Source organism: Eptesicus fuscus, chromosome 14 (assembly GCF_027574615.1).
Source record: "Eptesicus fuscus isolate TK198812 chromosome 14, DD_ASM_mEF_20220401, whole genome shotgun sequence".
Classification (NCBI taxonomy): domain Eukaryota; kingdom Metazoa; phylum Chordata; class Mammalia; order Chiroptera; family Vespertilionidae; genus Eptesicus; species Eptesicus fuscus.
The window spans coordinates 76418285-76441605 of NC_072486.1; the positions used below are offsets into that span (position 1 = coordinate 76418285).

The 23321-nt window shown below is 40.4% G+C and overlaps 1 protein-coding gene across 2 annotated transcripts in view; it reads left to right on the forward strand.

The window, feature by feature from the left end:
* The window catches only part of BMT2 (base methyltransferase of 25S rRNA 2 homolog), a 115727-nt gene that overhangs the window by 80187 nt on the left and 12219 nt on the right, over nt 1-23321 (forward strand). For both annotated transcript variants that reach the window (XM_054726454.1, XM_008152398.3), the window contains exon 4: nt 17447-17561. In XM_054726454.1, coding sequence (XP_054582429.1) covers nt 17447-17561 — 115 coding nt within the window. The remainder of the gene's footprint in view (nt 1-17446; nt 17562-23321) is intronic.

Here is a 23321-nt window from a genome sequence, read left to right on the forward strand (position 1 = left end):
CTCACACCAACCACTAGATACACTAGTGTCTGGATCTCCAATGGGGTGCAGGTCAGCTACTGTCTAAGGCCCCCCAGCAGGAGCTACAGCAAGAACTACAGTTTTCTCCTCTTTGCTTGGGCGGTTTTGGAGCAGTCTGACTGGAGCTGCAGTTAATTTGGTTAAGCTTCCACAGAACAGGCCATTTATATGCAAAAGCCGCTGTGTGGAGCCTGGGCGGGTTTGTAGAATGTGCGGGGCGGGGTCTCAGGGTAGGGCAGGGTCTCTGGGTGTCACTAGGCTAGGGCGTGGCAAACGGCAATGGCTGCCGTCAGCTGTCTCTGCCTTTCAGCGTTTCCAAGTCCCCGTGCCCCGCGCTCCAGCGCAGTAAACACTGATTTCTGGGCGCAACTCTGCAAAAAAGTCACTCACTTTCCGACCCAATGGCCGAGAGTCCAGCTTCTCCCCGTAGGCATCTGGGTTCCCCATGTGTCCCCAGAAACTGGATTTCAGAGTGATCAGGAGCTTGTCTCCCTGCGGGTTGAAGAAAAGCTGCGCGCCCAGTCGCCTGCTACCAGCCTGATTCGTGCGCCTCCGTACCTCAGCTTTTCAGTGTTTGTGCTCCTTTCTCCTCTTAGTTGTAAGTCTTCCACTCAGCCAGCATTCCCGTGGTTCTGGGTGGTAGACGTTTTGTCTTTTAGTTGTATTTTTGAAATTGTTGTGCGAGGCGGCAGTTTAGTTGTTTAACTTTGCTGCCATCTTGGTTCCTCCAATTTAATCCCTACTTAACAGAAACATTTCCTTTTTAATTTTTTTCCCTTTTGAGCATTCTTAATGGTGGCAAATTGTTTGTGGTTTAATTTGATGTTAATTTTTGGAGAAATGTTTCAGTAGAAAATGGCTATTATAAACCCAGGTTGCTATGGAAAGAGGACTGAAGCATGAAAAGTATAACCCGAGAACAGCTAAGGGTTAATTAAGTGTTTTGGAAGAACATTTAAATTGCATAACCTAATGAAGCATGCTAAACATTAACTCAGAAATGGGTTCACAAATACTTCTTAACTAGAGGCCCGACCGGTGGGGTCCGTCAGCCTGACCTGTGGGGATCAGTGGACCTCCGCACTGCCGCAGCCTGGCCTTACCTGCCAGCTCGTAGGGCTCCAGCCCGCTGTCCACGTCGATCCCGCACAGCACAAAGTAGTGCATGAAGCGGCAGGTGGCTGGGGAGGGCCGGAGCCTGGGCCAGGCGCCACCCCACTCCCACTCATCCCAGCCCCGCTACGCCTGCCCCCACCCCTCGGCAGGCTCACTGCTGCTCCGCTGTGGTCTCTGCGGGCCTGTCCTAGTCCAGTGGTCGGCAAACTCATTAGTCAGCAGAGCCAAATACCAACAGTACAACGATTGAAATTTCTTTTGAGAGCCAAATTTTTTAAACTTAAACTTCTTCTAACGCCACTTCTTCAAAATAGACTCTCCCAGGCCGTGGTATTTTGTGGAAGAGCCACATTCAAGGTGCCAAAGAGCTGCATGTGGCTCACGAGCCGCGGTTTGCCGATCACTGCCCTAGGGCAATACTGGCGAGCCCATGACCGCACAACCACTACTCGTCATTGCAGCCTCGCTCCTCCTGCGGCTTCATGAGCCCAGCTCTGGCGTCCGTTGGTCAAGCCGTTGGTCAGCTGAGCGGCGCTCCCGCTGTGGGAGTGCATTGACCACCAAGGGGCAGCTCCTGTGTTGAGTGTCTGCCCCCTGGTGGTCAGTACACGTCATAGTTACTGGTTGACCCGTCATTTAAGCTTTTATATAGAGAGATATTTCTAGTTTGTGTCCTGTGTATGTAAATATTAACTATTATTCTAAACAAAATTAAGAAGCAATTATACTTTAAGAGTATAGTCCAGGGATACAGGACTGTATCTATTTTGGTTATTAGAGTCTAGGATTTTGGGGAGACAATTGAGGCAGCTTTCTGTAAAGGAGGTAAGCAGAAGAGTGTCTGCTAGTTAACTTCTGTTCCCATGAGGACAAGCTATGCTTCTTAAAATTGAAGTCAGTGAGATATCGTTTCATATTTAAAAGAAATCTGCCTTTTTCTTAAGCTACTTTAAGTGATTTTTTCTCTCTTGCAACTAGACTATATCAGACTAAGATAAATCCTTGTCTTAATACATTACTGCCTATACATGGGAAGTCAGATGATTCAAGGGGATTCTGTGAACCATCCCAGAGCACATCAAATTGTGATTTGTATGTGATATGTGCATTGCTTTCTACGTGGAAAGGGCCATAGATTTTATCAGATATGTCACAGTCCCATGACTATGCCAGTTTTATCCTATATGTGACACATTGAAAAAGGTGTCCCTTAGAGCTTTGCTGCTGTTAAATATACATTAACAATCTGACAGACAAACATTTTTCATGAAATTTGGCCCTTGAGGAAATTTACTAGGTAGCAACTTTTATTCATTTGAGTATGTCCACCTGGAAGTTGATATAGACAGGTTTGAATTGGGTAAGAGAGTGGTATTTTATTCTGTCAGGAACTGATCTAAAATTTTAAGATTATAATGGACATTAGAGCACATCTACTCCAACCTTTTTAGTTTACAGATGAGGTAACAGACAAAAAAGGATAAATATAATTTGTAAGGTTACTTAGTAGTAAAGCACAAGTCAAGATAGAGTTCTGTTGATTATCTGTCTCCTGAGCCTTTTTACTGTACCCGACTTCCCCTCCCCCCAATGGCAGAACCCAGGTACAAATCTTTTTTTTTCTTTCATTTTTTTATTACATTTATTGGGGGTGACATTGGTGAATATGACTATATAGGTTTCAAGTGTGGGTTTCTATGTTACAAGAACCGTCTATTGCATTGTGTGCCCACCACCCAAAGTTAAATCTTCTCCCGCCACCATATATTAGGACCCCCTACACCCTCCACTCCCTTCCCTCTGGCAACAAGCAATTGTTATTTCTTTACTCATTTGTCCCAATCTATGATATTAGATCCATAAATAGAATTTAGAGAGTTTCTGGACTTGAATGAGAAAAATAGTATTTTTATAAATTCATTTCTAATTAAAATGTAGCATTTTCCTCTTTTAGGAATTTAGGTAGCAAAGTTCAGTATCTGTGACTTTGTCATTTATAGGAGTCATAGATACTTAGGTATTATATTATAGCTTCTATATATGTAAACATTTATTCATATCTCTACTTTGAAATTATCTTACTAGATTCATTGCTAGATCCTCATTTAATGTGTTATTAAAGAAACACATGTGACTATATTGTAACTTTTAAAAAATGCTATTTTGATAATTGTATTTCTTTTTTTAATTAAGTTTATTCACTTAAAAGCATTATTTTGAAAAGGATACTAAATTTTCAAATCAATAAAATGGAAAAACATGAATTATTAAAATGTAAAAGGAGAAACCTAAAACTGGCTTTCAACCTTGGCTATACAATTACACTTATTTAGGGAACTGTTTTAAAATCCTAATACCTGGTCTCCATCCCACGCCAATTAAATCAGAATGTCTGAGTGATTTTAAAGCTCCCAAGGTGATTCTAAAGAAAGTATGGAGGAGGGAGAAAAGAAAACATTGAACATATAAAGTAACATATAGTGCAAAGTAAGATATTAAATCAAAATATGTCACTAAATCACATTAAAAGTAAATGATCTAAACACTCTAGTTAAAAGGTTGTCAGACTGTATTTAAAAATCCACTTTGTGCTGCTTATGAGAGACATATCCAAAACATAAGACTTTAGAATAAATACCAGTTCTAGAAGTAGAGTTTTCATAACAATAAAAGGTGTGACTTAACAAGAAAATAAAACAATGTTTAATTTATATATGCCTAATATTATAGCTTCAACACATATAAAGCAAAACTGACAGACAATAAGTCTACAGTAGTTTGGTGGGAGATTTGTTTTATTTTTCCCAAAATAGTTTGATAAATTTCAAAAGTCCATGAGAAAGTAGACTAAGAGTCGTATAATCCATACCCTTATATTCATCATCTAAGATTCATTAGTAGTTAATATTTTGCTACTTTGCTTCACATCTGTGTGTGTGTGTGTGTGTGTTTGTACTTTTTGTTTATTTTCTGAACCATTTGAGTTAGTTTAACCCTAAATACTCTAGCATATATCACCAAAAATCAAGAACATTTGCCTATAATAGCCACAATACAATTTTCATTATACTCGGGAAATTGATATAGTTATATTATATATAGTTCTTACTCAGATTTTCTAGATTGTCACAATTATGTCCTTAATAACTGTGAGTTGGTTGTTTGATTCAAGGTTCATTCAAAGATTACGTATTTTATTTAGTTGAATATCTCTTAGGCTTCATAATCTAGAAAATTCCCTGTGATTAGATTCATGTTACAAATTTTTTATACTTATTTTTATTGATTACAGAGAGGAAGGGAAGGGAGAGAGAAGAGATAGAAACATCCATGATGAGAGAGAATCATTGATCAGCTGCCTCCTGTATACCCCACACTGGGGATCGAGCCCTCAACCCGGGCATATGCCCTGAATGGGAATCTAACAGTAACCTGCTGGTTTATAGATAGATGCTCAACCACTGAGCAACATTGGCCAGACTATATTAAACATTTTTGATAGGCATACTAAATAGATGTCATGTTTTTCGTATATCACTATGAGGGCAAAGGGCAGTTAATCTCATTGTTGGCAATGTTAAATTTCATTTTTTATTTTTTTACGAAAATGGTGTCCACCAGACTCCTCCATTGTAAAAGGTACTTTTAATCTTTAATCTGGAGTTATACATAAAGACTGAGTGAGTTTCCTGTTCCTTGACATTTTTTTTACTGTGGCGTCAGCATCCATTAATGGTCATGACAGAATAGAGGTGTTTTTTGTTTTGTTTTTTGTTTCATTTTTACTATTCTTGTTTGAAAATGGTGCTTTTTTTTCTATCTTGCTGAAGCATTATTCTGTAAAGAACTTTCCCCTTTTCCTCCTCTCTATTTTTAATTTTAAGTATCTCTGGACTCATAGATTTTTAAATTCAATGTATTATAATTCATTCCTATCATTATTCATTACTAGAGGCCCAGTGCACAAATTTGTGCACCAGTGGGGTCCCTCGGCCTGCCCTGTGGGATCAGGCTGAAACCAGTTCTCTGACATCCTTTGAGGGGTCCCAGATTGCAAGAGATCGCAGGCCAGGCCGAGGGACCCCACCGATGCACCATCTGGGCTGGGAAGGATGCGGGACGTTGGCCAGCTGAGGAGGGACCGCAGGAGGGCTCCAGTGTGTGTCCGGCCCGTCTCGCTCAGTCCTGATCGGCCGGACCCAAGCAGCAAGCTAACCTACCGGTCAGAGTGTCTGCCCCCTGGTGGTCAGTGCACATCATATTGACTGGTTGACCAGTCAAATGTATGCCCCCTGGTGGTCATTGCACATCATAGCGAGCGATTGAGCAGCCTTAGCATATCATTAGCTTATTACGCTTTGATTGGTTGAATGGCCAACTGGTCGACCAAACATTTAGCATATTAGGCTTTTAACATATAGGATGATATGGAAAACATCCCAAATTAGTTCAGTGGAAACTCCTGATCTTTTGATATATTCCCACTAGTATTTGAGATTACCTTACTTTCTTGTAGGAGATTATCCAGGACATCTATGCTTTCTCTGCTTCAACCATAGGATATGCCATTCCTCTAAGAATACAGGTTCCTTTTCATGCGGGACCAAATTCTGCTTATTGTTACGGAATATGAATCCTCTAATTCTGGTCCATCACTAAATGATTCTGTCTCTCCTTCCCCCCATTCTGAATTTGTATCTCCCAGCAACTTTAATTTATTTCCCCATTTGCTCAGCAAACAGTTCATGCAAAATAATTTCTAAATGGCTGCACCAGAAAAACAACACACTATGTAAAATTCAGGATTTCTTTGCAGATTTCTTTTGATACTTAAAATATCACCCATTGAGATTATTATAGTCAGCACACTGTGTTTAGAAGTTACCAAAATTTTTTTTCCTCCTGTGTTACTCAATATATGGCTAAGTTCATTATTTTTTTCCTATTATTTTGTGTTTTTTCTCATTCCTGTAACTTAATTTAATTTTTCGGATATGTAAAAATAACTTTCAAAAGCCAAAACTACAAAGAAAGATGTACTTCAGCATCCCATCTCTTCCTTAAAATATCCACTTCATTTCCAAATCCTCTGAGGTTTAATTAATTTGTATATGTTTATTCTTACTGAGTTTCTTTTTGCAAAAATTTTTAAAAATCATTTCAAATCAATTTATAGAGATCTTTTCAGCTTTTTAAAAAATACATTGGAAGATTTTTAACACACCTTAATAATTGAGATAGCAAGCATTACACACATTTTATCAAATGATGTTACAAAAAAAGCCCTGACTGGTTGGCTTAGTTGGTGGGAGCATCATCCCAACACCCAAAGTTGGCGGGTTCCATTCCCAGTCAGGGCACATACCCAGGTTGTGGGTTTGATCCCTTTGGGGCTTATATGGCAGGCAACCAGTCGATGTTTCTCTCTCTCTCTCTCTCTCTCTCTCTCTCTCTCTCTCAAAAATCAGTGAAAGCATATCCTTGAGTGAGGCTTTTAAAAACATGTTACAAAAAAGCTTTATATTAACACTTGTGGATATGGCTAGAGCATCACTTAGAACGGTGGTTCTCAACCTTTTTAATGCCGCGACCCTTTAATACAGTTCCTCATGTTGTGGTGACCCCAAACCATAAAATTATTTTCTTCTTTTAAAAAATGTATTTTACTGATTTTTTACAGAGAGGAAGGGAGAGAGATAGTTAGAAACATCGATGAGAGAGAAACATTGATCAGCTGCCTCCTGCCCACCCCTTACTGGGGATGTGCCCGCAACCAAGGTACATGTCCTTGACCGGAATCGAACCCGGGACCCTTCAGTCTGCAGGCCAACGCTCTATCCACTGAGCCAAACTGGCGAGGGCTAAAATTATTTTTGTTGCTACTTCATAACTGTAATTTTGCTACTGTTATGAATCGTAATGTAAATATCTGTCTTTTCCGATGGTCTCTTAGGCTCTACAGCAGTGGTTCTCAACCTGTGGGTTGCAACCCACAGGTTCAGAACCGCTAGCAGGGTCACCTAAGACCATCAGAAAACACAGATATTTACATTACAATTCATAACAGTAGCAAAATTACAGTTAAGAAGTAGCAACGAAAATAATTTTATGGTTGGGAGTCACCACAACATGAGGAACTGTATTAAAGGGTCGCGACATTAAAAAGGTTGAGAACCACTGACTTAGAGGGACATTTATAGGTTAAATGCATATATTATCAAGAAGAAAAGAAAACTAATGAACTAAGAATCTATCTCAAAAATGTAAGTCAGCAAATAAGCACACACCACACCACCCGCAAAAGTGAAAAGAAAATAATAAAGATTAGAGTAGGAGGAAAGCCGAAACCGGTTTGGCTCAGTGGATAGAGTGTCGGCCTGCAGACTGAAAGGTCCCAGGTTCAATTCCGGTCAAGGGCACCTACCTTGGTTGCGGGCACATCCCCAGTGGGAGGTATGCAGGAGGCAGCTTATCGATGTTTCTCTCTCTTCGATGTTTCTAACTCTCTATCCCTCTCAATTCCTCTCTGTAAAAAGTCAATAAAATATATATTTTTTTAAAGAGTAGGAGGAAAGAAAAAAAATCAACAGAGATAAAAGTTAGAATTGTTAAAACAATTAAAATTTAAAACCTCAGAAAGGAAAAGTCACAAATAATTTCAGAATTTATAAAGGGGAATGGAACTATATATATTGAAGACACTTAAAAGATAACAAAAGTATAACTGATTTTTTTATGCTCATAAATTTCACAGAACAACATAGTATAGTATTAAAGAAATTAAATCAGTGGTTTAAAATCTCAAAAATAAAAGGACAGGTCTCAATGGCTTCATCAGCAAAAATGAATTATATTCTTACACAAACTGTAACTAGAACCAGGGTTAGGCGGCCTGCACCATGAAAACCAAACTCTTGAGACAGATGCTGGCAAAAAAGGAATGTTCTATTTGAGTACCTGCATCTTAAGTAGATGAGGGACTCTTGTCCAGAGCCCATCTCAGCATCTCAGTGCAGGCAGGGATTTTTATCGGGAGGGAGGGGGGAAGCAGAACAAAGAGATCAGGAGGAGGGGCTGAGAACCTGCAGGCAGTGTCCTTGCTGGTCCGATATGGATCTTTAATGTCAGCATGCTGGAACTGGTCAGTGCTAGCCCAATTCCTGCAGTTGGCCTATCGGCGTCAACTGAAGTCATGGTCAAGGCTGTTTCTTGTATAAGCAGGAACTGGAACTGTTGATGCCTGCAATATGCTTATAAGGAAACTGTCAGTATGAATTCCTTTTATCTGTTTGTTAGCACATTTTATTCTAATTCCATTTCATGGTTAGTCAGAGTTATTCCCTGTTAAAAAATCTTTGAAAATAGAATTAAAGGAGATTTCCCACAGTAATTTTAGGAGTTTAGCATGACCTTGATATAAAACTCTTCATCGTCAGTACATGAAGGGAAAGTTATAGTCTGGTCACTCATGAAGAGATGCAAACACCATAAAATATATATACACTCAATCATTATTCACAAATCCATATCTGCAAATTCACCCACTCACTAAAATGTATTTGTAACCCCAGTATCAGTATTAATGGCATTTTTAGTTATTTGTGGACATGTTCTGACACACACCTTCCCAGTTAAAGTCAGACAAGGTAGACTGTCTTCTTATTTCAGCTCTCCTATTATGCACCAATTAACATCAGGATTACGTTCTGATAAATGCATTCTTAGGTTATTTCCTCATTGTGCAAACATCATTGAGTACACTTACTGTGATATAGCCTACTACACACCAAGGCTACAAGCCTGTACCGGATGTTTGTGTACAAAACATCATGAGATGTATAAGGCGGACATAGAAGGCTGCTATCAGCTGCTACCATTGTAATACAACATACCATTCTATTTTTTTTATAACTAGAAAGAGTACATTCTAACATAATGATAAAAAGTGTAGTATAGTAAATACATAAACCAGCACCAGTTGTTTATTATCATTATCAAGTATGACGTGCTGTACATAATTATATATGCTATACTTTCATAAGACTAGCAGCACTGTAGGCTTGTTTATACGAGCATCACCACAAACACATGAGTAATGCATTACTACTTTATGATGTCACTAGACAATAGGAATTTTTGAGCTCCATTATAATCTTATGGGATAGATTTGTGTCATATATCAAGTCCAAACTTTGACTGAAATATCACGTAGAGCATTACTGTATACGGAGGCCATTTTCAGTCTATTTAGTGTCACAGTTTTTGCATTTTGGTTTATGATTTCACTTTTAAAATGGTCTCCAAACTTAGTGTTGAAGTTCTGTCTAGTGTATTAAGCACAGGTGCTATTAATAAACGCCTTACAGAGAAAATACCAGTGTTAGATAAACTTCCTTTAGACAAGAGTTATAGTGGTATTGGCTGTGAATTCAGTGTTAAAGCATCATAATATATATACTAAATAAAATACCTTTATAAACAAAAACACACATAAATCAAGTTATGTGTTGATCTGTTGACAAATGTTGTAACCAGAAGCCTAGGCCTATATATCCTTTAGGTGCCATGTTTCAGTAACTACCACTACTATTTATGCATACATAAAACAAATACTCTTATGAAAAGTATAATATATCAAAACCAAATTAGATCCTTCCCAATAATGGAAGGTTGATTTAACACTACACAATTAATGAGTGTACTCTACCATATAAACAGATAAAAGAAAAGTCATTATCTGCATAGCTGAGTAGAATGCATTTGATAAAATCTAACAGATTTGTGTTAAATTAAAAAAAAAACACTAGCAAAATATAAAAAGAGTTTTTCAAACTTTAACAAGGGTAGTATACACAACCTACAACAGTCATATTTAATGGTAAAACACTGGAATGATCTCTCTGAGAGAGAGTAGAAACACAATAGCAGTGACTGCTTGTATTCTGTTGAACATTATATTAGAAGTCCTGGGCAAAGCAGTGAAGCAAAAAGTAGATGGAAGTTTGGATGTGTGTATAGACAGGAAAGGAAGAATATAAATGTCATTTTTCACAGACTGTATAATTGTATATCTAGATTAGAATACCCAAAATAATACACAGTTAATCAGTTGAGGTAACGGGAACTTAGTAAAGTTGCTGGATATAAAATCATTATATAAAAATCAATTCCATTTCTGTAACCAACAATGAAAAATGAAATTTTAATAAGTTTATCCATGGGGGGAAGCAATAATAGCATAAAATGACATAATGCCAGCAAAAGATATGTAACCATTCAAGAGAAAATTATAAAGTTACTAGAAGCCCGATGCACGAAGATTCGTGCTAAAATGGGCTTTCCTTTCCCTGGCTGCCGGCACTGCCTTTCCACTCTGGCCCAGCCCCTTTTCGCTCAGGCCCCAGAGTCGCCTCTTTCTGCTCCAGCCCCGCCTTCCCACGCTGCCCAGAGGCCCTGAGAGACCAGGGGTGGGGCAGAACGCCTGTGTCATCACCATGGCATCCCACCCGCCCCCCCCCCATCACTCAGCGCCTGTGTATGCAAATTAACCGCCATCTTTTGGGGGGGTTAATTTGCATATCAGTCCTGATTGGCTGGTGGCATAGCGGAGATACAGTCAGTTTACATGTTTGTCTATTATTAGGTAAGATTGGAAGACAATTTAAAAGAAAATCTAAACAGATGGACAATTATGCCATTTCTGTGAATTGGAAAATTCAATATTGTAAAGATATTAATTCTCCCCAAATGGTCTTTAGACTCAATGCCACTGTAATCAAAATCCCAATGGGATGTGTTAAATAAAGGTACTACTATACAGCAATGAACATAAATTAACAGCAGTTATTGTATAGAAACATATGACTTTCACAAAATTAAAATTAAATGAGAAAAGAAAGTCACAAAAGCAAATGTATAGTGTGTAAAAATAAGCGGTATTATTTAAGCATTCAGTCACAGGTAGTAAGAAGACACCATTATCATTTAAGTCAGTTAGTGAATACAATTACAGATAGGGGTAGTGGATGTCATCAGGGAGGGTCCTGCTTCCAGAGTGCAGTCAGTGATATCTTTCTTGGCCTTGGTGCTAGTTACTTTATTTACTTTGTAATTAGTCTTTATTTTATTTATTTATTTTTATTGACTTCAGAGAGTAAGAGAGAGCGAGATAGAAACATCAGTGATGAGAATCATGATTGGCTGCCTCCTGCATGCTCCCCACTGGAGATCAAACCCAAAACCCTGGCATGTGCCCTTGACCAGAATCAAAGCTGGGACCCTTCAGTCTGCAGGCCAGCATCCACTGAGCCAGACCATCTCCGCTAGGCCTGTAATTTGTCTTTAAACTGTAGATATATGGTTGGTATAAATAGAAAATTTAGGAGCTAAACCAAAGACTTTGAAATGGACTAAGAATTCTAAGTAATATATTAATAGGAATTGTTATTAGGTTAATCCATGATATTAAGTTATTGGTGATTGTATCATGATGTTGAATTACGTTGAATGATTAAAATACTCCATCTACATAGAAAATTTCATTTATAAGATGCACTTTTAAAAATCAAGACTATCAGAAAATTTTTGCTAACCAGTTTACTGGTATAGAATTTAGTGTGGGGCAAATTATGCTTTTATTGTGCTCAGGAAGATCATTAGTAAATGAACCACAAAACAGTTTTATCTATAAAATGATTTTAACAACTAGCAATAATATTTAGCACGTTTTGAACACTTACCATGGACCAGATATTGGGTCAAGTAGTGTAAATGCATTATCTCATTTAATCCTGAAAACAACTCTTAAGTGTGAGTACCATTATTGTCCCCACATTACAAGTAAAGGATTTGATGCCAGTTTCTCTAATGCCAGAATTCACATTTTTTACTATAATCCCAAGTAAGAAATAGAATGACAATCTAGTAGTGTATATAGTGTTAAATGTTGTTATAGATTCTAATTTATCCTAACTGTTACCATTTGGTATTTAGATTTGTATTAATTCAGTAGCAAATGTCGGCCATATGCCAGACATTTCTGTGGCCCCTATCTTCTGGTCTTTTACTCTGTTTAGCAACTTGGACCCTATGCCATAGAAGTTTGCAGCCCTCTTTCTCCATTGGAAGTAAAGTACTGTTGTAGTTCAAGTATCACTAAACTTAATTCAACTTAATTCAACTTTACTATTTGTGGTACCCATACAAATAATAATCTGCTTCCAAATTGGCTGCAGTGCAGGAAATTACCTCTTAATCCCTAAGGGCAGTTCTTTTCACTGAGAGAGTGGGGGAGTTTGTAGCTATTCTTTGCAAGAACTAACATTCATATGGAGGTCACATTCAATATTATTGAGTTTTTTTATACACATAGAAAATAAAGCCCCTCCTTCTTCAGTGAAGTGCTGTTTCCTTATGCCCTCAGAGCCCCTTTGCAGAGGAATTCTTAAATAAAATTTTATTAGCAAAAATACTTTAATTGGTATATATTGTTTTTATGGCACTATACAGTGATGTGTACTACATCAGACAGGTCCTATATAGTTTATTTATAATCAAATGATGATTGTGGTCATTTTTATAAAATGTTGAGACATCCACATTTGATTAAACTATTACCCTTACAGCCCTGGCCGGTGGTGCTCAGTGATTAGAGCATTGGCCTGCACACTTGAGGGTTGTGGGTTTTTTCCCTGCCCCAGGTCAGGGCACGTACGGGAGGCAAACAATCAATCAGTGTGTCTTTCACATCAATGTTTCTCTCTCTCTCTCCCCCACCCCCGCCTTCTTCTCTCTCTCTGAAAAGCAATGGAAAATGTTAATCCTATCTTCCAGTGAGGATTAACAACAAGAAAATGTAACCCTACACATACTGCATGCATTTTTTGGGGGGGGAATCAACTTTATATTATTTTGATTTAGTGCCTTTTCCAGGAGCTTAGCCTGCTGTTTGTAAGTTAACACCTCCCTAATAGACCCTAAGGTAATAATCCTATATAATAAAAGCCTAATATACTAAGTGTTTAACCAATCAAAGTGTAATCCTACCTTATAATAGAGAAACATGCAAATTGACCGCACCTCCGCTATGCCCATGATTGGGCCTGCGAGAGGCTGGGGGCGGGACTCCGGGTGGCCTATCCGGCCGTTGAGAAGACCAAGATGGCGGCGCCCAATCCTCTTAGTTCCGGTGGTCCTGGGGGCAATCGCCACCCTGGGGGTGTGTGGCCGGGCGAACCAGGCACTTCTGGGGGCGATCGCCACCTTGGGGGGGGCGTGGCCAGGCCAAGCCAGGCACTTCTCGGAGGTCCCCAGGGCGATCGCCACCCTGGGAGGGCGTGGCCGGGCCGAGCCAGGCACTTCCCGGGGGCGATTGCCACCCTGGAGGGGCATGGCCGGGACGAGCCAGGCACTTCCCGGGGGTCCCAGGGCGATCGCCACCCTGGGGGGGCATGGCCGGGCCCAGCCAGGCGCTTCCCGGGGTCCCGGGGGCAATCGCCACCCTTGGGGGGCGTGGCCGGGCTGAGCCAGGCGCTCTCGGGGGTCCCTGGGGAGATCGGCACCCCGGGGAGGTGAGGCGGGACTCTCCCAGCAGCTCCCAGTGTCCCTGGGAGCATTGCAGGCATGTGGTTGCTGAGACCCAGACCAGGCCTCTGGCCACAGATTCATAGCTTTGCAGAGACCTAGGGCAGGGATCTGCCTCATCTGCAGAGAGACAGAGGTTCTGCAGTGCCCCCAAGACGTGGGTGGGCCCAGCCAGGGATCAAGGGGCATGGAAGGACTCCTGGCAGAGGGGCAAGGACACTCACCCCTGAGGCGGGGGTTGAGGGGTGGAGCCACCTCAGTGGAGGGGTGCTGCACTGCAGCGTACTGGACTGACTGACATGATTCAGAGAAGCTCCCAGTGCTAATGGGCCTCGCTAAGGCGGCCTTCACACTTCAGAGGCAGTGACTACTGCTCCTGCCTTGACCCAAAAGCAAGCTCGCTACACCCTGCCCCATGGCAGAGCATGCCTAGGCAGTGAGTGGGAAGCCTTCCACCTGCTTCGGAGAAGGGGCGGGGGGGCAGTAAAGAATGGGGGGAGAGGAAAGAATGTGGAGCATCCGCAATGAAGAGGTGCTTGAGAAAGAGGCTGGGAAGCCTGACTGGAAGGTTTGTTCTGTTTGCTGGGCCGCTGCCCCTTAGGAAGCGCAAAGAGCATGGCTCTGAGGGCTTCCTGTGTGCTGAGTCAAGTTCCACAGCCAACTGGAATTTGCCTCAGTTTCCTGGTCTGTGAAATGGATGAAGCGTGTCCCAGTGCCTTCACTGAGCTTTGATGGCCAATTGAGATACTACATAAAGAAAATGAGGGAAGAAGTGAGAAAGAAAAGGAAGGACAAGAAACACAAAAGAAAGACTGAACCCATTGTCACTTAAATAGGGAATATAGTCAGTAGTGTTGTAATGATGGTATGATGCCAGGTGGGTACTAGAAATATCAGGGAACACTTTGTAAAGTATATGATTGTCTAACCACTATTCTGTAACTAATATAAAACCTGAAACCAATACAAAATAATGTTGAATGTAAAGAAATGAAAATTGGAGTGAAATTTTTATAAATTTCAAAGTTTAAATAGAAGCTGTAAAGGAAGGAAGGGGAGAATAAAAAGTGTTTTTCATTTTGCCACTTCATTAAAAAGACAGTTGTCTTTATATGGTGCTTTTATACTTTTCTAAGTCATTATCTCATTTTAATTTCCGGGCAACTTAAAGACAAGATAAATATTCCCTCCACTATTCAAAGAAAGGAAATCTTGGTGTCTGGTCCTAATGATTCAATCGTCAAGCCCTTATTGTAAAGCAGGGTTAGTAAAATTTTCTGTGCAGGGTCATATCTATACTAATAAAAGACTTGGGGGTGATCAGGCCAGCAGCGGAGGGTATTTGGGGGCAATCAGGCCAGCAAGGAAGCAGTTGGGGGGCAATCAGGCAGGTAGGTGAGCGGTTAGGAGCCAGCAGTCCCAGATTGTGAGAGGGATGTCCAACTGTAGGATTAGGCCCGAAACCTGCAGTTGGACATCCCCCGAGGGGTCCCATATTAGAGAGGGTGCAAGCTGGGCTGAGGGACACCCTCCCCAGTGCACGAATTTCGTGCACCGGGCCTCTAGTATGCTAATGATATGCTAAGGCCACTCAACCACTCACTATGACATGTACTGACCACCAGGGGGCAGACAGTTGACCGGTCAATTAGTCGCTATGATGTGCACTGACCACCAGGGGCCAGATGCTCTGACCAGAAGGTTAGCTTGCTGCTGGGGTCCGGCGATTGGGACTGCGCGAGACAGGCTGGACACGCCCTGGAACCCTCCCACGGTCCCTCCCCGGCTGGCCAACCTCCCGCGTTTCTCCCCAGCCCTGATCATGCATCGGTGGGGTCGCTCAGCCTGGCCTGCGCCCTCTTGCAATCTGGGACCCCTCAAAGGATGTCGGAGAGTTGGTTTCGGCCTGATCCCCCAGGCCAGGCCAAGGGACCCCACTGGTGCACAAATTTGTGCACCGGGCCTCTACTAATGTATAAAGAAGAGAAGCTGGACAGGTTCTCTCTGCTCGGTAGAATTTAAGGAGCCAGGATTGTGTTTTTACCTCATTATTTTTCTACATTTTGTTTTCTTTATTTTTCCAACATTCACTTATAATCTTTTTTTAAAAGAAAATTATTTTTAAGTCAGTGAAATGGCATATGTCTGAAGTTGATTTTTACTATTGCTATATGGTCTGAATATTAGGATTATAGGCTTTAGGCCAGGGGTCCTCGAACTTTTTAAACAGGGGGCCAGTTCACTGTCCCTCAGACCGTTGGAGGGCCGGACTGTAGTTTAAAAAAACTATGAACAGCCCTGACCAGTTTGGCTCAGTGGATATAGCGTCGGCCTCCGGACTGAAGGGTCCCAGGTTCGATTCCGGTCAAGGGCATGTACCTTGGTTGCGGGCACATCCCAAGTAGGGGGTGTGCAGGAGGCGGCTGATCGATGGTTCTCTCTCATCGATGTTTCTAACTCTCTATCTCTCTTCCTTCCTCTCTGTAAAAAATCAATAAAATATATTTTAAAAAAACAAACAAAAAAAAAACTATGAACAAATTCCTATGCACACTGCACATATCTTATTTTGAAGTAAAAAAACAAAACAGCAAAAACACCCGCATGTGGCCCGCGGGCCGTAGTTTGAGGGCGCCTGCTTTAGGCCAACAAAATCCACTGTTTTCCTTCATTCTTGCTGCTATCCATATTTGATGCATTTGGCTAACTTTAAAATATGGCAATTTCTGGTTTTATTTGCCTTCATTTTTTCCTACTGTGTTTGGACATGAAGAGAGCTCTTAAATAAAAATAAAACAAAAATATTTTTATAACTTAATACTATTCTGTTTATGCTTTTCTCTTTGATCCTTTTAAGTCATTGAAACAAATTAAAGTACAAAGACATTGTTATATTTACTGCTGAGAAATGATTTGTGATTGGATTCTTTCATCTACAGTGGTAGTTTTCAAAGTGTAATCTGGGAATCGAAGGAACCTTCTAGGGTGTCTATGGAGGAAAATTTATTTTCACAGTAATACTAAAACGTCAAATGCCTTTTTTACTCTCAGTTTTATGAGTGTAGAGTGTAGGTTTTTCTAGAGACTACATGGCATGTGATGTTGGAACAGCTTGAATACAAAAGCAAATATGAGAATTCATCAGTCTACTATTAAGCCAAACATTAAAGAGACTTGAATAAATGTAAACTAATGCCTCACTTTTTACTGTCTTTTTAACCTAGATTTTTTATTACAATATCATATACCAGTGGTCAGCAAACTGCGACTCGCGAGCCACATGCGGCTCTTTGGCCCCTTAAGTTTTTAGCAAAGGCCAGCTTAGGAGTACCCTAATTAAGTTAATAACAATGTACCTACCTATATAGTTTAAGTTTAAAAAATTTGGCTCTCAAAAGAAATTTCAATCGTTGTACTGTTGATATTTGGCTCTGTTGACTAATGTGTTTGCTGACCACTGTCATATACAATAATATAAATAATTTTTTAAAATTATTTGGCTTTAATTTCAAATATATTTTTATTCTCAAATATGATATTGATAGGTATAATCCACATAAACAAAAACTCTTTAAGGTCCTCAGTAATTTTTAAATGTGTTAAAGGAATCTCAAGACCAAAAAGGAAGCTAAAAATCTGTATGAACTTTTCAATTTTCAGATGTTTGAATTTTTCTTATAATTTATTTTTATTTTGCTTGTTATAAGACAAAATAATCTGTTTTCAGGTTGCTACAAACCTCAGGGAAGATCAGATTACTTGATGTTGGCAGCTGCTTTAACCCATTTATGAAGTTTGAAGAATTTCTAACTGTTGGCATAGACATTGTACCTGCCGTAGAGGTATGTATAGATATGTTTTGTTTTGTTTTGAGACTTGAATATTTTACATGCATATTTACAAAGGAAAAGCATTGCCTTTACATTTTTGAAATATCAAATATATTTAGTGTGTACATGTTGATGATAGTTTTTCCATTCAAAAATAAATATATATTCAATTAAAATTTTTTAGCATTTAGTTAACCAATATTAACTTGACCTATACCATATTTGTATTTATTTTCTCAGTTTTTATTCCCTGTTTATCATTTATTTTTGCAATCAAGAATCTTTAGTAAATTGGACAGATTTTCAGATAGCTGTAGTGTTTGGGCTTTTGATTGATTTATTTTTTAATGCATCTCTTTCTGAAATGTATTGTGATGTGGAGCCATTATGGAATAGTAGAAATAGCAAGGGCTTTGGAGTTAGCCAAAACTTTATTTAACCCCACTATATGTACTTAGTAAATGAAACTGCTTACCTTTACATAGAATGTGTCCTCTACTTTTAACAGGAGAATTTTTTTAGTGACATAAATTTATAATGTTTTCCATTTTACTTTTGATACAACACCAGGCGCACACAAAAATGACAAATTAGCTTTTTATTTTTATAAAGAGAATACGTGTTAGAATACAAATTTTTTGGCTTAGGGATTTTTTTTTTTTCCTTCTCACTAATATGTTCTCAGCACCTAGAAACATGCCTGGTACATTAAGTACCTTTTTTTATTTTTTTTTTAACTGTTGACAGTATTACAGATGTCTCCCATTTTGTTTTTTGAATAAAAGAATCCAATCTTACATTCAACCTGGGTTTGAATCTCTGAGCTTCAGTCTTCTCATCTGTATAATGGGGTTAGTAATGGATTATACTTTACAAGTTTGTTATAATGGTTACTTGAGGAAAAATATTTAAAGTACCTAGCAAAATACCTGTTACATAGTGAGTGCTAAAGAAATGTTTTCTATCATTATTGAAATGTTTGTAATTGAAGATTTAACTTTTGTATGGGTCTTTAATTTTGATGATTAGATCTATATGAGTAACATTGAGGAACAAGGAAGTTCTAAAACCATTAGTGTTATCTCTTCTTCATAAAGATAGACAAATGTTTGCTTTATATTAAAACGGCTCTTCTTAGCTTTTCACTGCAGGTGCTATAAGGATCCATAGTTTTAAAGAGCCGGTGACTCTCGCCTTCCTTCCTCAAGGCACATACTAGTATTAGAGATGTCGTTCAGGGACTGCTGAGACATGACAACCATTTGATCTGAACCTCAGGCTTAAATATTATTCTTAAAATATTTTATTTGTTTACAGATGGGGCTATAAACTTTCAACTGTAAAATCATTGGGGAAGGCAAAACAACTGCTATACATAAGTTTAGTAGTAGAATCAGACTTCCACAGTTTCAGAACCCTGTAATTAAAAGGAAGAGACTTACTCTTCCAGCCAAGATGAAGTAACAGGGACCAGTGATCCTTTTTCCCCCTGCCTTAGGCAATAAAAACGTGAACAAAATATTCAAAATAATTTATAAGACATTAGACAATGTTAGATAATAAAGGACAGTCATCCCCAAGGGACTGAAACAAATTATATGAGCCCTAAAACGGCAGCAGTATATAGCCTCCAGATCATTTTCAGGACACGGCACAAAGAGATGATCACAATCCAGCTGATCCCCCGAGTTGTGGAGAAGGAGCTGAGAGTCCTAGCAGACCAAAACAACTAGGCTTCCCAGGGCAGAGTACCAAAGAAATGAGGGCTGCACAGAGGGAACACTCCAAGGTCTGCAGAGTCCTCCTTCAGCACACAGCTGAGTACTGATCAATATGTGTGCAGAAAACTACATGAGACTGGAGGAAGCACCACCTGAAAGGACTAGAGGTTATAGTGCTTGGCACTCCCACAGGCTGGAAATAGCCACTCTGGAAAAAGACATGTTAGAGGACTACAAGATAAAAATCTGTCACCTAGAATCCCAAATCCAGAGAAAATATTGTTCAAAATGAAGACAAAATAAAGATTATTTTTTCAAACACGCAAAAGACGAAATAATTGAAGACCGTCAGCAAGCTTGCATTACAAGAAATATTAAAGAAGTGCTTCAGCCAGGTGGAGATACAGATTTACACACAAAAATGAAGAGTACAGGAAGGAATAACTTCATAGGTGGTAAAAAGATATAATTTTTTTATTATATGAGGTCTTTAAAAGGTAACTGGCCATTGTTATGGGTTAAATTCTGTCCTCCAAAAAGATGTGAAAGAGTTGTAACCCCTGGTGTGTGACTTTATTTAGACGATAGGGTCTTTTCAGAGGTAATTAAGTTAAAATTAGGTCATTAGGGTAGGCCCTAATTCAATATGACTGTGTGTCCTTATAAAAAGAAATTTTGACATAGAAATACACACATAGGAAGAATATGTTGTGAAGATGAAGGCAGTGGGATGATGCATCTACAAGTTAAAGAACACCAAAGATTGCCAGCAAACAAACAGAAGCTAGGAGTAGGGCATGGAACAGATTCTTCCTCACAATCCTTAGAAGGACCAACCCAGCAGTCAGCTTGATTACTGACTTCTAACTGTTAGAACTATGACATAATACATTTCTGTTATTTTTAAGCCACCCAGTTTTTGTTATGGCAGCTATAGCAAACTAATATAACCATTTATACAAAAATAATACAGAGTGAGGTTTATACTGCATGTAAAAATAAAATATATGACAACAGTAGCACAAAGAATGAGAAAGGGAAATGGAAATATACTATTTTAAGGTTCTTATACATGAAATATTATTTGAAGGTATACTATAGTACATTAAAGGTGTACACTATAAATCCTAAAGCTAATGAGCCAGCAAAGGAGATAAATTGAAATCATAAAAAATTCAGCTAATTCCAGAGATGGCAAAAAAAGGAAAGAAAGGAAACAATGAACAGATGGCACAAATAGAAAATAAATAGCAAGGTTATATACTTAAACCTAAGTGTATCCATAATCACCTTAAAGCTACGGCATAAATGCCTCAAAAGGCAGAGATTATCAGATTGAATAAAAAAGCATTCATCACCCAAATGTATGCTGCCTATAAGAAATGCACTTCAATTATAAACACACAAATAGATTGAAAGCAGGAGAATGGGTAAAAGAAAGCTGGTATGGCTATATTATAAGCAGAAAAAGTGGATTTCAGAACAAAGAATATTAATAGCAATGATGATGGTCATTTCAAAATGATAAAAGGGTTAATTCATCCAGATTACAAACCAATCCTAAACATTTAGGCACCTGATAACAGCTTCAAAATACACAAACCAAAAATAGTAAGGAAAAATAGATATTTATAAAATTATAGTTTGAGATTTTAATACCCTTCTCTCAATAATTGATAAAACAATTGGAACATCAGTCAAAGAAGAACTCACCAGGATAATTGGACTACATTTTGGAATGAAGATAAACAGAAGCATAAGATACTAACATCCCGAGGAAATCATTAAAATAGTACTTAGTGGAAACTTTTCAGTACTAAACACCTTTATTAGAAAAGTAGTGACTTCAGTGCATGAAATTCGTGCACATTAAAAGGGAATTAATTAGAGGAAATACTTTAATATTGCTATTTGCCTTTTATAATAGAAGTGTCAGAGATGAAAGAAAATCAGTAAAATGTATATGAAAATCATCCCCCTGTCAAAGTCTGGTGCACACCACAGGAACCAGAGTCAAGTCCCCACCTACCCACATGTGCCTCAAAATCTCGTGAGACCCAGACCTGGCTGGCCCCAACCCCATTGGGCTAGATCCAGACCTGGCCGGCCCCACCCCCATCAAGCCCCACCAGGCATGGGGCGCAGCCTAGGGTCCCCCATCAAGCCCCTCCAGGCAGGGGGCACAGCCTCAGGTCCCCTGGCCCAGCGCCAGGGTGGGGTATGTGGCCTGAGGTGCCCCAGGCCGGGTGGGGGGTGCGGCCTCAGGTCCCCCAGCCTGGCACTGGGGCGGGGGGCATGGCCTGAGGTCCCCCATCAAGCCACACTGGGCGGGGGGGTGTGGCCTCAAGTCCCACAGCCTGGTGCCAGGGTGTGGGACGTGGCATCAGGTCCCCTGGCCCGGTTGCCGGGACATGGAATGCGGCCTGAGGTTCCTGTCAAGCCCTGCAGGGTGAGGGGCGCAGCCTGAGGTCCCCCATCAAGCTCTGCTGGGCGGGGGACATGGCCTGAGGTCCCCCATCAAGCCCTGCCAGGCGGGGGATGTGGCCTGAGGTCCCCAAGCCTGGCGCCGGGGTGGGGGGCGGGGCTTGAGGTCACCTGTCAAGCCCCACCAGGCGGGGGGGCGGGGGGGAGGGCGCAGCCTCAGGTCCCTGCTGATTGCTTATTACGGGAACTCAGCCTCCGCTGTGGGCACAGCTGTCTTGTGTTATGGGATCCACACCTCTGCTGGGGCTCAGCCATCTTGTTACGGCTTGATGGTCATTTGCATATTCCCTCTTTATTAGATAGGATATGGAAAATCTCAATGCAATGAGATCATTTTTTCAACTAGAAAAACACACTAAATCCGAAGTACAAGAAAGAAAATAATAAAAATCAGAGCAGAAATCTTATCTAAATTAAATGAAATAGGAAATGCAGAAAAAGAAGGGAAAACTGAGCCCAGCCAGCCGTGGCTCAGTGGTTGAGAGTCAGCCTATGAACCACTGTCGTGGTTCAATTCCCAGACTGGACACATTCCCGGGTTGTGGGCTCCATCCCAGAGTGGGCATGCAGGAGGCAGCCAATCAATGATTCTCATCATTGATGTTTCTATCTCTCCTGCCTTCTCTCTGAAACTGATAAAAAAATATATTAAGATGAAAAAAAAAGAAGGGAAAATTGAGAGTGATGTCAGCATCATGGCAGCATGAGAAAACCTCTCAGTCTCCTCTCTTAAAGACACAGCAGGCTAGACAACTGTAATTCTTGAAAGGAATCCCTGATCAATATGAAATGTCTGAGTGACCACACACTGAGTCATCTGAAGGTGGGCTGTAAAAGTGAGCAGGAGAGGCAAGGTGGCAGGGAGGACAGAAGGGAGCTGCAGAAGCAGTCCAGCAAATTGCGGCAGCCCCAGCAGGTGGTATAGCAGTGCAGTAGGGTTGCAGCCTCCTCTCTGTGGACATGAGGCTGGTGCACATTGATGCTGAGCCCAGGGATAGAGACAGTGGGAAAATGGTGCAAAGGGTAGCACTGCTGTCAAGCAGCCACCATTAGCAAAGAAAAAGAAAAAGCCGCAGATGCACAAGTCTGCCTCCCCCCGGCACCCACCCTCCTGTAGCCTGCCGTTTCCAGTGGAGGCAGCAGCAGAAGAAGAAAGTTGTGAAGAAGCAGAGGCAACATTTTAAATGGAGTGGCCTATACTCATTTGAGCTAAACCCAGTAGAAAGAAAGCTGCAGATGTTCATTTCCAAATGAACCAGCCCACCTCCCCTACCTAACCCACCCCACCCATTGCGGTGGGACCTGGTAAAGGCAGAAGGGACACCTCAAAGAGTACAAGGCAGCTGACTGCTTCTGGTAGCAGGAAAACAGAGCCGGGAACTCAGACCTGGATTCCCATCATTGGCCACACACCACCACAGAGGTGTTGCCCAGAAACTCAGGCAACCACTTATAGAAGGGATGCCCAACTCCTTGGAGAATACAGGCCATTTTCCACACTGAAGCAACATCGCCCCACAGAGTCCCACAAGTTGCAGTACTACAGGTAAGAGAAAACAAAATTTGC